Source organism: Macaca nemestrina, chromosome X (assembly GCF_043159975.1).
Source record: "Macaca nemestrina isolate mMacNem1 chromosome X, mMacNem.hap1, whole genome shotgun sequence".
Taxonomy (NCBI): domain Eukaryota; kingdom Metazoa; phylum Chordata; class Mammalia; order Primates; family Cercopithecidae; genus Macaca; species Macaca nemestrina.
In genome coordinates, this window is record NC_092145.1 from 36,652,930 (window position 1) to 36,668,001 (window position 15,072).

At 42.9% G+C, this 15,072-nt stretch overlaps 1 protein-coding gene across 3 annotated transcripts in view; it reads right to left on the reverse strand.

The window, feature by feature from the left end:
* Positions 1-8,763: 8,763 nt before the first annotated feature.
* The window catches only part of LOC105468383 (LON peptidase N-terminal domain and ring finger 3), a 50,143-nt gene continuing 43,834 nt past the window's right edge, over positions 8,764-15,072 (reverse strand). For all 3 annotated transcript variants that reach the window (XM_011718498.3, XM_011718501.3, XM_011718500.3), the window contains one exon: positions 8,764-14,017. In XM_011718498.3, the coding sequence (XP_011716800.2) occupies positions 13,862-14,017 (156 nt within the window). In that variant the 3' untranslated portion in view covers positions 8,764-13,861. The remainder of the gene's footprint in view (positions 14,018-15,072) is intronic.

The following is a 15,072-nucleotide window of genomic DNA, read 5'->3' on the forward strand; positions in this document are numbered from 1 at the left end:
CAGAGTGAGATCCTGTCTAAAACAAACAAACAAACAAACACAAAAATAAAACAAATTTAAGCTTGTGTTTCCTTTCTAGACCACACTGCATATAATGCAGGACAAATTAATTTTTATATAAATCCTGGATTTATCTTGCAAAGAGCAAAGTTATACTGTATTAAACTGCTCTGTGATTAAATGTGCAAAAGTGTTACCACAATATTTGCAGCCCTACCTTTGGCATTTCCTCATTTTTTTATACTCACAAAAAGATGTTTTTAAAATTATGGTAAAAACCATGTAACATTAAATTTGCCATCATAGCCATCTTTAAATGTACTGTTCAGTTGCATTAACTATATTCACATTGTTATACAACAGATCTCTAGAACTTTATCTTGCAAAACCAAAACTGTCCCTATTGAACAACTCTCCGTTTATCTTATAAATAGAAAATTTATATTGCATTAAGCTGCTGTATATTAAATGTGTGAATATATTTCCACAAATTTTCTTTTATTATCATTATTATTATTCATTTTTGAGGCAAGATCTCACTCTCTCATGCAGGCTGGAGTGCAGTAGTGCGATCTCAGCTCATAGCAACCTCCACCTCCCGGGCTCAAGCTATCCTCCCACCTCAGCCTCTCAAAGTACCAGGAGTACAGGCATGGTATTTCCACACATTTTCGAACTTTTTCTTTGACATTTCCTCATTTTTTGTTTGTTCATTTGTCTGCTTTAATACATTAGAATGATCAAAAAATGAAAATGGCCTGGGACTTTCTCAGCTTCTGTAATTTTCTCATTTGTAACAGTCAAGTTCAGCAACCTATCAAAGTTTCCAGGTGTGCTGGCCCACAATGGACAGGGAGAGGAAATGGGCTGGTCAGAGAGAGCAGTGATGAGTCTGGGCTGAGCTATAGGAATGTTGGGGTGATCAGACCCAACACCAGATCGTGGGGGCGACAAAATCCGGCAGAGTCAAAGGAATGAGAAAAAGACAGTTTGAGAGAGAAAGTGGGACCAGGGGGCCATCACAAGGGTGGAGGCTGCGAAGGCCCCAAGCTCTGGGAGCCCACCCTATTTATTGGTGATCAAACAAAGAAACAGTTGGTGAGGATGTGGGGGTTGAAAGGAAACAGTGCATCAAGTGAAAGAGAAACATATGGCTACTTGATATAATGGGAGTGCTAGAAGCAAGGAGCCAGCAAGTCTAGCAGGCATGCAAGCCCTGCCTCAGCTTCTCTCCCAACACTCAGCTTTTCTCCCAACATGGGAAGAGCCACCAGGACAACTTTAATGGGAAAAAGTTCTCTAACATGAAGAAGGAGCGCTCTGGAAGCAGACTGCCTGCATTCAGATCTCCCTCCACTGCTCGATTGCTGTGTGCCTTTAAACAAGTTCCTTAACCTCTCTGAGCCTTGGTTTCCTTTTCAATAAAATGGGGATGATAGTAGTACTTGCCCTATTGGACCGTTGTGTTAAAAAGCACTTTGCTTGTTATATAGGAAGCCATAAATATATATTAGCTGCTGCTGCTGCTGCTGCTGTTGTTATTTACCCGTGTCGTGGTGGTGCACAGAAACTTCTCTAGCTGGGTGTTCCTGGGCTGGGGACCTCTCAGTCCATCTTGTCATGACCTTAGTGGGATGAATGATGAGGGATTCAACTGCTTTATTCCACTGAAATCCTAGGCAGGGGAAATAATTTCCATCTTGTGGTTTGAAGGGGGTGAGCTGGAAGGATGGCCGTAAGCAAAAACGTAGGAGATTGTTGTTTATTATGCACATTTCAATAGCATATCTCTCAATCACACCATTATGAATGGTGTCTCTGGCGGATCTCTGTTAAAGTGCAAAGAAATTACCTAAGAACCAAGACCAGAAATCTGGACTCTTAGCACTTTACATATCCATGTGAATTAGTTGCGGGGGTTTCTTTTTCCTGAAAACAGCCCTATTGGTATTGGAGGTAAACATAAAGACAGAGAAAGGAAGCAGGCCCAGAGCCAGTGGTATGCTGGAAAAATGTAACAACCGGTTCTCTGTGAGGCTGTCTTCATTTCTAGTGAGATGTAAATACTCCCACCTTGCCAATTTCAGCTACCACCCTGACATCACTGAACGTGGAGCTGGGAAGAGCTGCTTAGCAGCACACCATTCTATAATAGCATTGCCACCACACAGATGCAGTAGACCTAAATACCTTCCAAAGCACAGATAACATTATAAGTAGTAAAATAATTAGGAAGCAATAGGTTTTGAGTATTTATTACTTTGTTTTTAATGCTACTTACTTAATTGTAAGTTTAGATCACTTAATTTTTAAAAATAATGACTGTGTTTAACAACTGGCTTTCAAAATTTTTGAAGTCTTAAAGATCTGCTCTTACAAGCTAGTATGAGCCAGTTCTAGCACGCCACAGGCCCCTAGTTTGTGTTTGGTTGATCAAGGTGAAGAGATTCACCTGGGTCCGTTGTCCCAAAGCCTCCAGATCATATAAATCATAATCCTCGATTCTGGTCATGCTAACTGCTTGCTTTCCTCCTCCCTTCCCAACCAGTCTCCCTACTTCTATTTTTTTTTCTTTTTTTTTGACATGGAGTTTTGCTCTTGTTTCCCAGGCTGGAGTGCAATGGCACGATCTCGGCTCACTGCAACCTCTGCCTCCCTGGTTCAAGTAATTCCCCTGCCTCAACCTCTCAAGTAGCTGGGATCACAGGCGCATTCCACCACGCCCAGCTAATTTCTGTATTTTTAGTAGAGACGGGGTTTCGCCATGTTGGCCAGGTTGGTTTCGAACTCCTGGCCTCAGGTGATCTGCCCACCTCAGCCTCCAAAGTGCTGGGATTGCAGGTGTGAGCCACTGGGCGCGGCCCCCACTTCTGAACACCAATCACTCCTCAAAAATTGTCTGTATCACCAACTGCCACTTCTCTTCCTCTTGTCCAAACCCTAAGGGGCTTCCTGAGCCCAGCACCCAGCATCAGGCTGTGCCAAGGGGACTCCCTTGGCGGCTACCCATTAAACTGTGACTTGGCCAGCAAGCTGGGCTCTCATAGGCCAACCCTCTCCCCCTCACTCAAAAACCTGCTGCACAGACCTCCTTGGAGACCCCCTTGGAGACCAGATTTTAATTGGAATGAAACAAAACTGTGAGAAACCAGGCCCTGCTCCCCTGTCAGGAACTTGCATACCTTAAGCCCTGTTCGTTACCAGGCTAAACTGCTCACAACATTCCACACGACTGGTCAATTCTCTCTCTATGGATCACCAGATGTTTTTCATGAGTTGTTGCGTCTGCCTGGAGTACTCTTCCGCGCTTCTCCACTCTCTCATCTGCCTCAACCCTTCTCTACTCTCTTATGTGGAAAGTGTCTCATTCTTCTGAGTTCAGCTCCTGCATTACCTCCTTCCAAAGCCCTCCCTGAACACCTTCCCAGGCAAGATTAGGTGCCTTTTCTATGAGGTCCCACCACCATGCCCTGTGTAATGAATAAGTCTGTGTTTTCTTCCTTAGGCTGCAAACCTCTCAAGGGCAGGGATAGTATTCCTCTCTATAGCCCAATGCCTAGCACATGATATGTGTCCTGCAAATGTTTGTTCCATTAATAAATGAATAAATTAGAGATGTTAATGCCCTTTTAGGGCCTGGACTAAGAATTACCATGATAGCTGAGTCTCTATTTTCCTGGCAGTTTCTATAAGTGAACATCCTCACATTCGAACCTTGAGGTAGGCGTGAGCACTAGAATTCCCCCTTTCTCACTTTAAAAATTCCTTCATCTGTGAATTTGTAGCCCTTTAGACCTGGTAGCCAACAAAAAACCCTCCCTTTAAGGCATCTGGTCCCCAGCAGAAAGGACTAGATTGACTTGCTGCTTTTCTTTGTGAATCTACTTCACCATGGGGCTTTAAAACCATTCAGGAAAAATAGAAACAGACCAGGCACTTGGCTGGGATTGTTGAACCTGTGACCCTAGCCCTGAAATCTCTTGCTTCTTGTCTTCCTATTTAAAAAGATAATGCATGCCTATTTGGGGTGGGAAAATTATAGGAAATATTTTGATGACCTGCCCTATGAAGTAGATACAATTGTTTTGCAGATGTGGAAACTGAGACACAGTTTCTTTATTACATAGGTGGTAAGGGATGGGGGCAAGATTCTAACGTAAACAGTCTAACTCTAGCATCTGTGATCTCAACCACTGCTCTGTAGTAATATTTGATGGACAGATTAATGAATTAATAAATGCAGTGGAAAGTATTGTGGGTTGAAGGGCTGTCTATGCTGGATCAGGATCCCAAAATCTGATTTTAGTCCTAACTGGGATAGCCATTCCGACTCCTTCCATGTCACCTGAACGACTGGGGCAGAGGGTGTGTGAGTTGGCAGGCATGAGGTTCCTCTTTTTCAGCCAAAAGCAGCCTGCCTCAGTTGCATGAAACCCAAACTTCTGTGAATGGAGTGGAAGGTTTCTCCCAAGTAACAGGTCGTGTGAGAGAAAGGCTCCTAGAACAGAGAAGCAATCTAAAGAGACGACTGGGTCGGGGAGGGTCAGAGAGAGAACAATCCCCAAAGGGGCCTTTCCAAATAGGCTGTAGCTCTTTAAAAAATTATTTGTTCTTCCCAATGAAAGTTCCATCTCCAAGAAGCCACACATCAGAACACTCATGGGGTGGGGAGGGCCAGCTGTGAGCTTCTTCTAGTGTGTTGAGTGTGCATTACATTTTAGGCTCTTGTCTCATTTTGGCCACTAACTCATGGAGTGATCTTGAACACTGCTATGCAACCATAGTTCTCTTATCTGCAAAATGGGAAAAATAATACTGGCTGAAAGCAGGAGGTTTAGCTGGGCTGAATGATTTCTTAAGGCCTCTTTCAGCACTGGGATGTATGACTCTAGAACATACATCTGTATGTATGTAGCTTTCAACATTTATCCCTTATTTTGCCTTTTGAATCTCCAAATCTATACTCCTATTTTTTCTTTGTAATAAAATGATTTATATTGCTTTGGGTATATACCCAGTAATGGGATTGCTGGACCAAATGGTATTTCTGGTTCTAGATCTTTGAGATATCACCACACTGTCTTCTGCAATGGTTGAACTAACTTACATTCCCACCAACAGTGTAAAAGCATTCCTATTTCTCCACAGCCTCACCAGCATCTGTTGTTTCTTGACTTTTTAATAATTGCCATTCTGACTGGTGTGAGATGGTATCTCATCGTAGTTTTGATTTGCATTTATGAATTGAGTTGTTCTCTTGGGTCTGTGGCACTACACAATGGGCAGCCCATAATAGTGGGTAAAACTGTGGGCTCTGGAATCCATACAGACTCTGGCCCAGATCTTAATCAGTATGACCGTTGCCAAGTAACAAAACCACCCTGTGCCATAGTTTACTTGCCTATAACAAGTATATAACAAGATGTCTACTTCATATATTATAGTGAGCTCTACTTCAGATTATTGTGATGAGCTCTATTTCACAAATTACTATTTCTTTTTCTTTTTGAGACGAAGTCTTGCTGTGTCACCCAGGTTGGAGTACAGTGGCATAATCTCAGCTCACCGCAACCCCTGCCTCCTGGGTTCCAGTGATTCTCCTGGCTTAGCCTCCCGAGTAGCTGGGATTACAGGCGCATGCCACTAGGCCCAGCAAAAAAATTTTTTTTCAGTAGAGAAGGGGTTTCACCACGTTTACCAAGCTGGTCTCAAACTCCTGACCTCAGGTGATCCACCCACCTCGGCCTCCCAGAGTGCTGGGATTATAGGCATGAGCCACTGCACCTGGCCACAGATTGTTTCTAATAAGAATGTTAAATATTCTAGAAAAAAAACATGGCATGTAATGAACACTCAATGGACACTGGCTTGGCCTTTGGATCAGTGACCAGCTCAATGAGGAGCTGCTGATACACTGTCTGTCCTTTCTGGGATCAGCCTACAGGTGCAAGAACATGGCTCATATTTCCTGAAGACATGACTGCATTCTTAGTTTGGGCATAAGTGACTTCCCAAATCAGGATGGAAGATCAAGGCCACAGTTAATATAGGAAGAGGATACATGATGTTCTGGCCAGGAGATGAAAAGGTAGCCACTTCAGCTCTCATAATTAGCCATTTCCATAACCTTTCTCTGCCTTCATTCCTCTCTTTTCCTGCCCCCATCCTTTTCTCCCTCCAATGGGAACTCATCACTGTAGACTGCCTAAGCAGAAGGGCTTAACTCCATTTGTGGACATAATGCTCCCCCTTCCCTAATAACCACTATTATTTATTTATTTATTTATTTATTTATTTATTTGAGACGGAGTCTCTCTCTGTCGCCCAGGCTGGAGTGCAGTGGCACGATCTCGGCTCACTGCAAGCTCCGCCTCCCGGGTTCATGCCATTCTCCTGCCTCAGCCTCCAGCGTAGCTGGGACTACAGGCGGCTGCCACCACACCTGGCTACTTTTTTTGTATTTTTAGTAGAGACGGGGTTTCACCGTATTAATCAGGATGGTCTCGATCTCCTGACCTCGTTATCTGCCTGCCTCAGCCTCCCAAAGTGCTGGGATTACAGGCGTGAGCCACGGTGCCCAGCCCTATCTTCTTATGAAAGTGTTCATTTCAGCTCGCAGAAGAAACACATGGTCCTGAGACTGTAAAGTTGCCTTCTGGCCGGGCGCGGTGGCTCACGCCTGTAATCCCAGCACTTTGGGAGGCCGAGGCGGGCGGATCACAAGGTCAGGAGATCGAGACCACGGTGAAACCCCGTCTCTACTAAAAATACAAAAAATTAGCCGGGCGCGGTTGTGGGCGCCTGTAGTCCCAGCTACTCGGGAGGCTGAGGCAGGAGAATGGCATGAACCCGGGAGGCGGAGCTTGCAGTGAGCCGAGATCGCGCCACTGCACTCCAGCCTGGGCGACAGAGCGAGACTCCGTCACAAAAAAAAAAAAAAAAAAAAAAAAAAAAAAAAAAAAAAAAAAAAAAAAAGTTGCCTTCTATCAGTGGCAACAGACATCCTGATAGGCCAAAGGTGCAATGATCTCCCCTGGTCCCATAACTGTATTGAATATCCCCATAATGCACTTCTAAAATCCAAGAGAAGCAAGATTTCTGTAGCAAACCTGGATTTAGGGCAAGTGGGCTATTTCAGCACTTTGCAGCACTTGTAGCGTCCAGAAATTGTTGATACTGACTTACTACAAGGTAGGAAGTAGTCTGCAAAAGGGTGCAATTTGGGAGGCCGTACTTCAATAAATGGAGTAAAGAGTATTTTCAGGTCTTTGTAATGCAACGATAACATTTGATAATATGTGTGTGTAAGTGGACAGGAAATGTGGATGAACAGTCAATGTGAGTATAGGTTGAAATAGGAAAATCAGTAACCAAAAACTGGAAAGGGCGGGAGAAGGGGCCTCAGAGATACAGAGGCAGGGTTCCTCAGAACTTACACTTCTCTACCTTGCCCAGAACATACCTCTGCATTGAGCTGACCACGGACGAGTCTGGCTAGGAAATCTCTACGTTACCTGGAAGAAGTCAATAGGGAGTACTGACACCAGCCCCTTCCCATCCCACCTCAGGCCCTCCTGGGAATGAAGAAATCATAAGAGAATAGGGAAAAGTTTAGGCCTCTGGGAGTCTAGGGCATTTTTCCTTCCTTTCTCTTGTTCATATCTCATTTTTCAACTGGCGTTATCTTCTAGGGAGGCATCTTTGGCCCTGGAGAACTCAAAAGAGCCAGAGTGGATCCCAGAAGAGAGGATGCACAGTGTTAACTTTGGTTCTAACAAAGGCCTGGAGGACAACTGCAAACAGAACCTTCTTTTAAGGTGGTTCAATTCGGTTCTCCAGAGAAAAATTATGCAGGGATTCTGGGCAGGACTGTCTTGTGCCTTTAAGTGTACTCTATCTCTTGAGAACCAGAGAGTGGCAGACTGGGCACAGAAGGACAAAGTCCAACAGAGCCAAGCCTTTCCTCTGGGGCCTAGATGGGCAGGAGTTCTGATTTTTTTTTTTCCCAATAACCCCCAAGATCCTATTACACAGAATAAGATCAAGCTCAAGTGGAATTTTCTATCATTTCATTTTTAATTGTCCCATTCTTGTGTCCTTCTTCCCTCAATGGTAAGAACTCATTTAAAAGTTACCAATGGCATAAGACTAAAATTAGTACTGTAGAGAAGATGGGATGTTGCTGAAGCTCTTCTGCTGGGGTCAGCTTGGTCAGTATCACTCATTGTCACAAATGTTACCAATTTTCCGGTTAAAAGGTTCTGTTTTGGGCCTTAGCTTTAGCCTATTGTTAATAAACTGCTTGTTTCAAGTAAAAACGTGTTATTTGTTTTCTTGAACACTTTATGATGCCAAAGAAAATAGTAGGTAGTGTGTTCTGCTTTAAGCAAACCCAATATGTGAATGCTTGGATTTACATATAAAGTAGGGGCAGATATTGACAAAATGCTTCAACATAATTCTTTATGTAACAAGCTTTTCTGGTGCATTTTGAAACAATTTATGGCCAGTTTTTCAGAACACATCAGTCACATTAATCAGTTCACACCTGCCTCACTGTCACAAACATGGGAGTTTGCTGTCTGAATGCAGGTATATTTCCTTAAAGGATCCTCTGGTCAAAGGTATTACAACCAATGGGAACAAGAACAAAATAGATGTTCCTGAAGCATTCCTTTCTACTCAGCTTCCACCGAAGTGATACTGAAGCTACTTGGATAATTCTTTTCCTAAGGTAGGAATACAGTTTTGTTGGACACAAAGTGAGGCAATAGGAAACATTTTTTTAATGAACAAACAACTTTCACACAAACTGTCTGTATCACATTGTTATTACAACATAGATGAGCTGAAACGTTTTTGTACAGATTTGGAGGAAGGGAATCCTAAAAAGAAATAAAGCATATAGAGGTAGTTGAATAGCAATATGGGGGGAAAAAAAAGCATTATCTTATATTTCCCTTCAGTTCGTTACAGTGCAAGAGTAAAATGGCTGCTTACCAAACAAATGGAAAACACACACACATTTGCCACTGTTTATGTGGCTTGCTTGATATTTTAATCCTGGCATTACTTACAACTGCATAAGATGATGGAACTAGTTTATCTAAAATAAGCCTATGGTGCCACATTGACCTATTAACTTTCCTTTTATTCCATTATTAGTGTTGCTTTAACAATAGATAAATGTTAATCGACTTTTAAAATTATGCATTAGCTACAGTGTTGCTTTGTAAACTTCTGTTAAATCACGTTTGCTGCAAAAACATTTTAAACAACAGCTACAGAGTCATGAAGCAAAAGCTTTAAAGTGACACCAGGAACAGAGATTACAGGCACTTCTCTCTGGAGGTTAACTTAGCATGTTTGGAAATACACTTTTGTAAGTGAAAATTTCTTCATTTCACCTCTGGATGTGTGTAATCCAGATTATTAAATAGTTGTACAGTGTAATAAGGTGGGAGCTATCATTCTAAGATGAATTGAATGTGTACATTTTATGTGGCTTCTTTTCCTTCCTTCTCTTTGAACTCAGAACGGGCACAAATTGAAGCCCATGCTGCCAGCTGCTTTTTAGAACTGTCTTCTATCATAAATCAAAACCTCATTTCTCAGCTTCAAGAATGGGCTGAAAATCTTCCCTTTTCCATTGTTTGGGCTGCCCTCCATTTGCATCTTTGTCACACACCACTGTTATGGTTCTGCCTTGGTGAGCAGTAATGGATGCAAAGTCAATATATTGGGAACTCAAGGAATGAGTCCCTGAATAAAATTCCCATCTTGGAAATGGAGTTGGTGTGGGGAACACAGACAGATTGCAGTCTGTCAACAGTATGCAATCTGTTTACTGTAAGAGACCTCTGGATGCTGTGAACAAGCCTTAGGAGCTGCACCGCTCCAATGGCCAGTCACAGGGGATTATCTGAGCCCAGTTCAGCTCCACAGGTAAGAGCTGGAAGCGCCACATGCGCAATGACTCGGCTTGCCCCTTGCTGCCTAGGCAGCACTGGGCTAGAAGCAGCTGGCCTTCAGAAAAGGCAAACTTTAAAAATAGTCATTCTCTGCCCCGCTAAGTCAGGGGCAGGCACTCTTTTCTCCAAGTTGTCTACAGAAAATTGGTTTTTTATTTTCTACATTTTGCTGGTTATTTGCTAGCAGCAGTAGTACAGTACAAAGCAGAAAGGCATGATGTCCGCTTGCTACCTTGTGTGTGTGTATATATACACACACACACACACACACACGAAGACATATATACATACATACAAAAAATAACCAAAAAATAACCTACTAGGCAAAAGACTGGGTCAGTCATGACAGACAAAAAAACTAACCAAATAAGTGGCACTATCTACCGTGGGGGAAGTCTTATTTTTCTGGCCTAGATTTAGCTTTATGTCTTTCTTCTAGATATCCTTCATTCCCAAGCTGTGCAGCAAAACCAATTTCCCAGTGTAAAAATGGTCAAGACCAATTGATTACCTCGTTAAGGTACATCCCAAAGAAAGCCAAAGCTTAGCCTTGCATCCTGCCTTGCAACTAGACAAAGCATTCAACATAGTGGAGGCTCAGTTTTGTCATTCATAATATAGGGATATAACTGCTCTCGCAGGGTTGATATGAGAAATAAATGATTTAATGAGCTCAGGTATGTGAGATCACTTGGCTCAGTACCCGGTACATGGGGATCTCAGCACATTTTTGTTGAATCTGTTACTTTGGGCAACATAAAGAAATACTACAACTAAGCACAGAAGTCACAGATTGTAAACTCTAATCATCTGGGATGGGTAAGGTTCTCAATATATTTTGGAGAACAGGGAGTGGTAAGTTGGTTATTCTAATTGAGCTAGAACTTAAGGCTTCCATTCTATCAGAAATCCTACACTGGGCGCGGTGGCTCACACTCACACCCGTAGTCCCAGCACTTTGGGAGGCCCAGGCAGGTGGATTACCGGAGGTCAGGAGTTTGAGACTAGCCTGGCCAACATGGTGAAACCCCATCTCTACTAAAACTACAAAAATTAGCCAGTCATGGTGGTGCGTGCCTATAATCCGAGCTACTTGGGGGGCTGAGGCAGGGGAATCACTTGAACCTGGGAGGCAGAGGTTGCAGTGAGCTGAAATCGAGCCACTGCACTCCAGCCTGGGTGACAAAGAGTGAGACTTGGACTCTCTCTCTCACACACACACACACACAAAAGAAATCCCAGACCTACAAACGGCACTACCTTTTAGCCCTTATTGAAGCGGGAAAAAAATTTCTGGTATACGATTGATCGCTATCTCTGACCCTCATTTGTTCTCCAGTCATTTCACTTTCACACAGATTTAATTCCCAAAAGAATTATCTGTAAATCATCAAATTATGGGTCCAAAAATCAGTGGTATGTATTCCCCCAAGTAAGTTTAAAGGGGTTTTAAGTGGATATTGTGTGTAAAGGCAGCGTTTTATACAAATGTAGGCCCTTGATGATATTCTATAACTATGACTAATCTAATAGTAAGTAGGTATTATTTCTTGAATGCATTCTAGGTGTGAGACACTGTGCTAACTGATTTACACGTTATCTCATTTAATTTTTGTAACAACCCTATATGCAGAACTTATCACTATCATTTCATAGATTAGAAAACTGGGGCTTGGCAAAAGTTAAATCAATTGCCAAAAGTAATATATCTAATAAGTAGAGAAGCTCAGGGCCCTTGTCTTTGTTGCATTTACACTAGATAATAAGAAACTATTAGGATTGTGTTATGACCAGATGGTCTGAGAATCAGGGGGGAGGGGGAGTCTTTTCTGCTCCCTGAGCCTTGCAGAGTTTGCTTGGGCAGAAATCATGCCTATACTTCCACCATCTATTTCTGTTCTTCACCTGCCCAGACTAGCTGCAAACATCAAATCTGATAAACACAATGCTCTGGCGACAATGTCCATTAAGTGAGTGCTGCAAAGACCATCTGGTTTCTGCTTACATGTATCTTTTTTATGTCGTCTGGATCATCTCATTCTCCCTTTCCTGTTTCTAGCTACAGGTGGTGATGGGAGAAGAAAGAATTACCCTTCTCACCTTAACAGAGCAATGAGCTGTGAGTGAATGATGCAAAAATCATTCGCTATCCAAAATCACATGGTATGATTTGCATGAAAGTACTCATGGCACAATTCACTTCCTCCCTGCTCTAATCGTTTCACTCTGCCATTATAACACTCCCATACTCGTGGTACTTTACAGGCTGTCCTGCCACTGAAGGACTCAAACTAGCACTAAGCAAGCTAAATCAGGGCTTACTCTTACTTCTCACCCTGTATTCTTCCCCTACATTGAAATATTTCACCCATGCAACTAGAAGCAAAGGCAGTACTTAGATAAAATAATAGATTATCTGGCTCCCCCCCACCTTTTATTTTTTTTTTCGAGATGCAGGTTTGCTCGTCGCCCAGGCTGGAGTGCAATGGTGCAATCTTGGCTCACTGCAACTTCCATCTCCCGGGTTCATGTGGTTCTCCTGCCTCAGGCTCCCAAGTAGCTGGGATTACAGGCATGCACCACCACGCCTGGCTAATTTTGTATTTTCAGTAGAGACAGGGTTTCACCATGTTAGTCAGGCTGGTCTCGAACTCCTGACCTCAAGTGATCCGCCTGCCTCAGCCTCCCAAAGTGCTGGGATTACAGACATGAGCCACTGGGCCCGGCCGTCTGGTTCCTTTAAAAAGATTGTTTATAGGGTTCTACTCTATTTGGCTTGTTTACACTTTTAATAAGAAAAAGTCCTTCATCAAGTGTTTCTGCCCAGGTCTTGATCCTCAGAACCCTGAGGAGAGATGGGGTGTGGAGGCTAGCTGGGCATGACTGCGATGTGCTAAACTGAACGCCATTTCCTCTGAAGAGTTAATTATGATCCTGCCTAAAATCCCATTCCTAACTGCACTAGGGAAAAATTAGATACACGTACAATTAGATTGCTGAAATAAATGCCTATAATAAAAATAATTCTTTCAGCTTTGTTCTGTATTACACACAGAAAATGAATTATTTTACTTTACCTTGGCTTACACCATAATCTAGGCCAAATCCCTTAAGTATTTTATATTGTTTAGTTCAAACTGAAAAAAAAAAGCGGACTCTGAAGACAGATTATCTTAGCGTCATTCTGAACTTCTTTTAAGCATCCACTTGGATAGATACAGAAATGGTCTAAGAACTAGTGTCACCGTAGTAAAAAACAGATTAAAGCAAAAACTGCACACTTCTAGTATTGTTATTTCCCCCTAGGTACACGGTAAACCACATCAATAAATAAAGCAACGAACTTTTGAGCAATATACGCTTACATAGTTACAAACATACATGTAGAAAAAAGGATACAGTAGTGCAAAAAATAAATTATTAAAACAGAAAGAAGTATGAACATTATTTTACACAACGCTCTATAAAACCTGAACCATTTGGAATGAGACCTCAAGTCAGTGAAATTATACAGCAACATTATTAGTATCTTTGTTTTCACATTTCAACCACACAGTCATTGATCTATGAAAGAAAGAATATTAAAGCAAAACCACTTTAAACTTTTGGAAATTTTAATGCTAAAATCAAATTATGTTTTTCTGGGCTCTTAAATACCTCTGCTGTTTATGTAGTTACGCAGCATGTCAAGAAGCATCTTAAGACAGAAAGTTTCAAAGAGGTCACATTCTTTTGGTCTTTCTACTCAACTTCTCTCTGTGATCAACAGCAGGCTCACGCCTCTGTTTGACACTCCCTTCTATTAAGATATTATTGCAATTAGATATATTTACAAGACTCCCCCCAACGGCAGTGGGGAAGGTGGGAGCTCCTCTTCAGCAATCCACTCACTAGTTTTGGTTTCGGGATATGAAGGCCAGGACTCGTCGAATACCATTCAGTCTGTCCTTTAAGGACCTCATTGCTAGGAAGGGGAGCTGAGCTCGGCTTTCCAAGGGAAGAACCGCTAACATCCACCAGCACCAGGCTGGGCCATTCGGGTTCATCTGCAACAGAGAAATACAATGGGGTCATTCTATTCCCATCCAAGAACATCAGTCTGCAGAGTTGCAAATGCTCAAGGTCAAGACCCAGGTAGAACAACTCCATGTGGCAGATTGCTAATTGTCCCTATATCTATTTTCCCCCTTTTTTTTTTTTTTTTTTTTTGAGACGGAGTCTCGCTCTGTCGCCCAGGCTGGAGTGCAGTGGCGCAATCTCGGCTCACTGCAAGCTCCGCCTCCCGGGTTCATGCCATTCTCCTGCCTCAGCCTCCCGAGTAGCTGGGACTACAGGCGCCCGCCCCTGCGCCCGGCTAATTTTTTCTATTTTTAGTAGAGACGGGGTTTCACCATGGTCTCGATCTCCTGACCTTGTGATCCGCCCACCTCGGCCTCCCAAAGTGCTGGGATTACAGGCGTGAGCCACCACGCCCGGCCTATTTTCCCCCTTATTTTAGCAGAGCATATAGCCACCCAGAAAAAAGACTGCATTTCTGAGCTTCCCTTGCAGCTAGGTGAGGCCATGAGACAAAGTTCTGGCTAATGAGATGTAAAGGGAAGTGATATGTGTAACCTCTTGGTCATGCTCTGGGAAAGCAGCGTATGCCCTCTGCCTTCCTCTTTCTCTCCCTTTCCCCTAGCTAGAACATGGATGTGGTGAGGATCAGCCTTCCTCAATCAAGAGGATGAGGGCAACATTCTAAGGATGGTAGAGTTTTGTGATGAAGGAGCCTGGGTCCCTGAATGCTCTCGTGGAATAGAGCTGCCCTAACTGTCCAGGACTTAGCCCCTCCATCTTGTTTAAGCTCCGGTCATTTTTGGTTCTTGTTAAAGCAAACCAACCAATATCCTAACAGATACACCATGCTTCCTAGCCAATGTGATTTTACAAGCTAGTATCTACTACGTAGTCTCTTCCATTTCTAATATTCTGTTGAGGTCCTTTGGACTGATGCATTTAACATTCAGGCCTTCAATTCCCATGACCCCTTGACCTTTGCATGTCTTTTAAGTCCCCTCATTTCTTTGATGTGGCTGAAGGCAATAGTCCAGATATACCA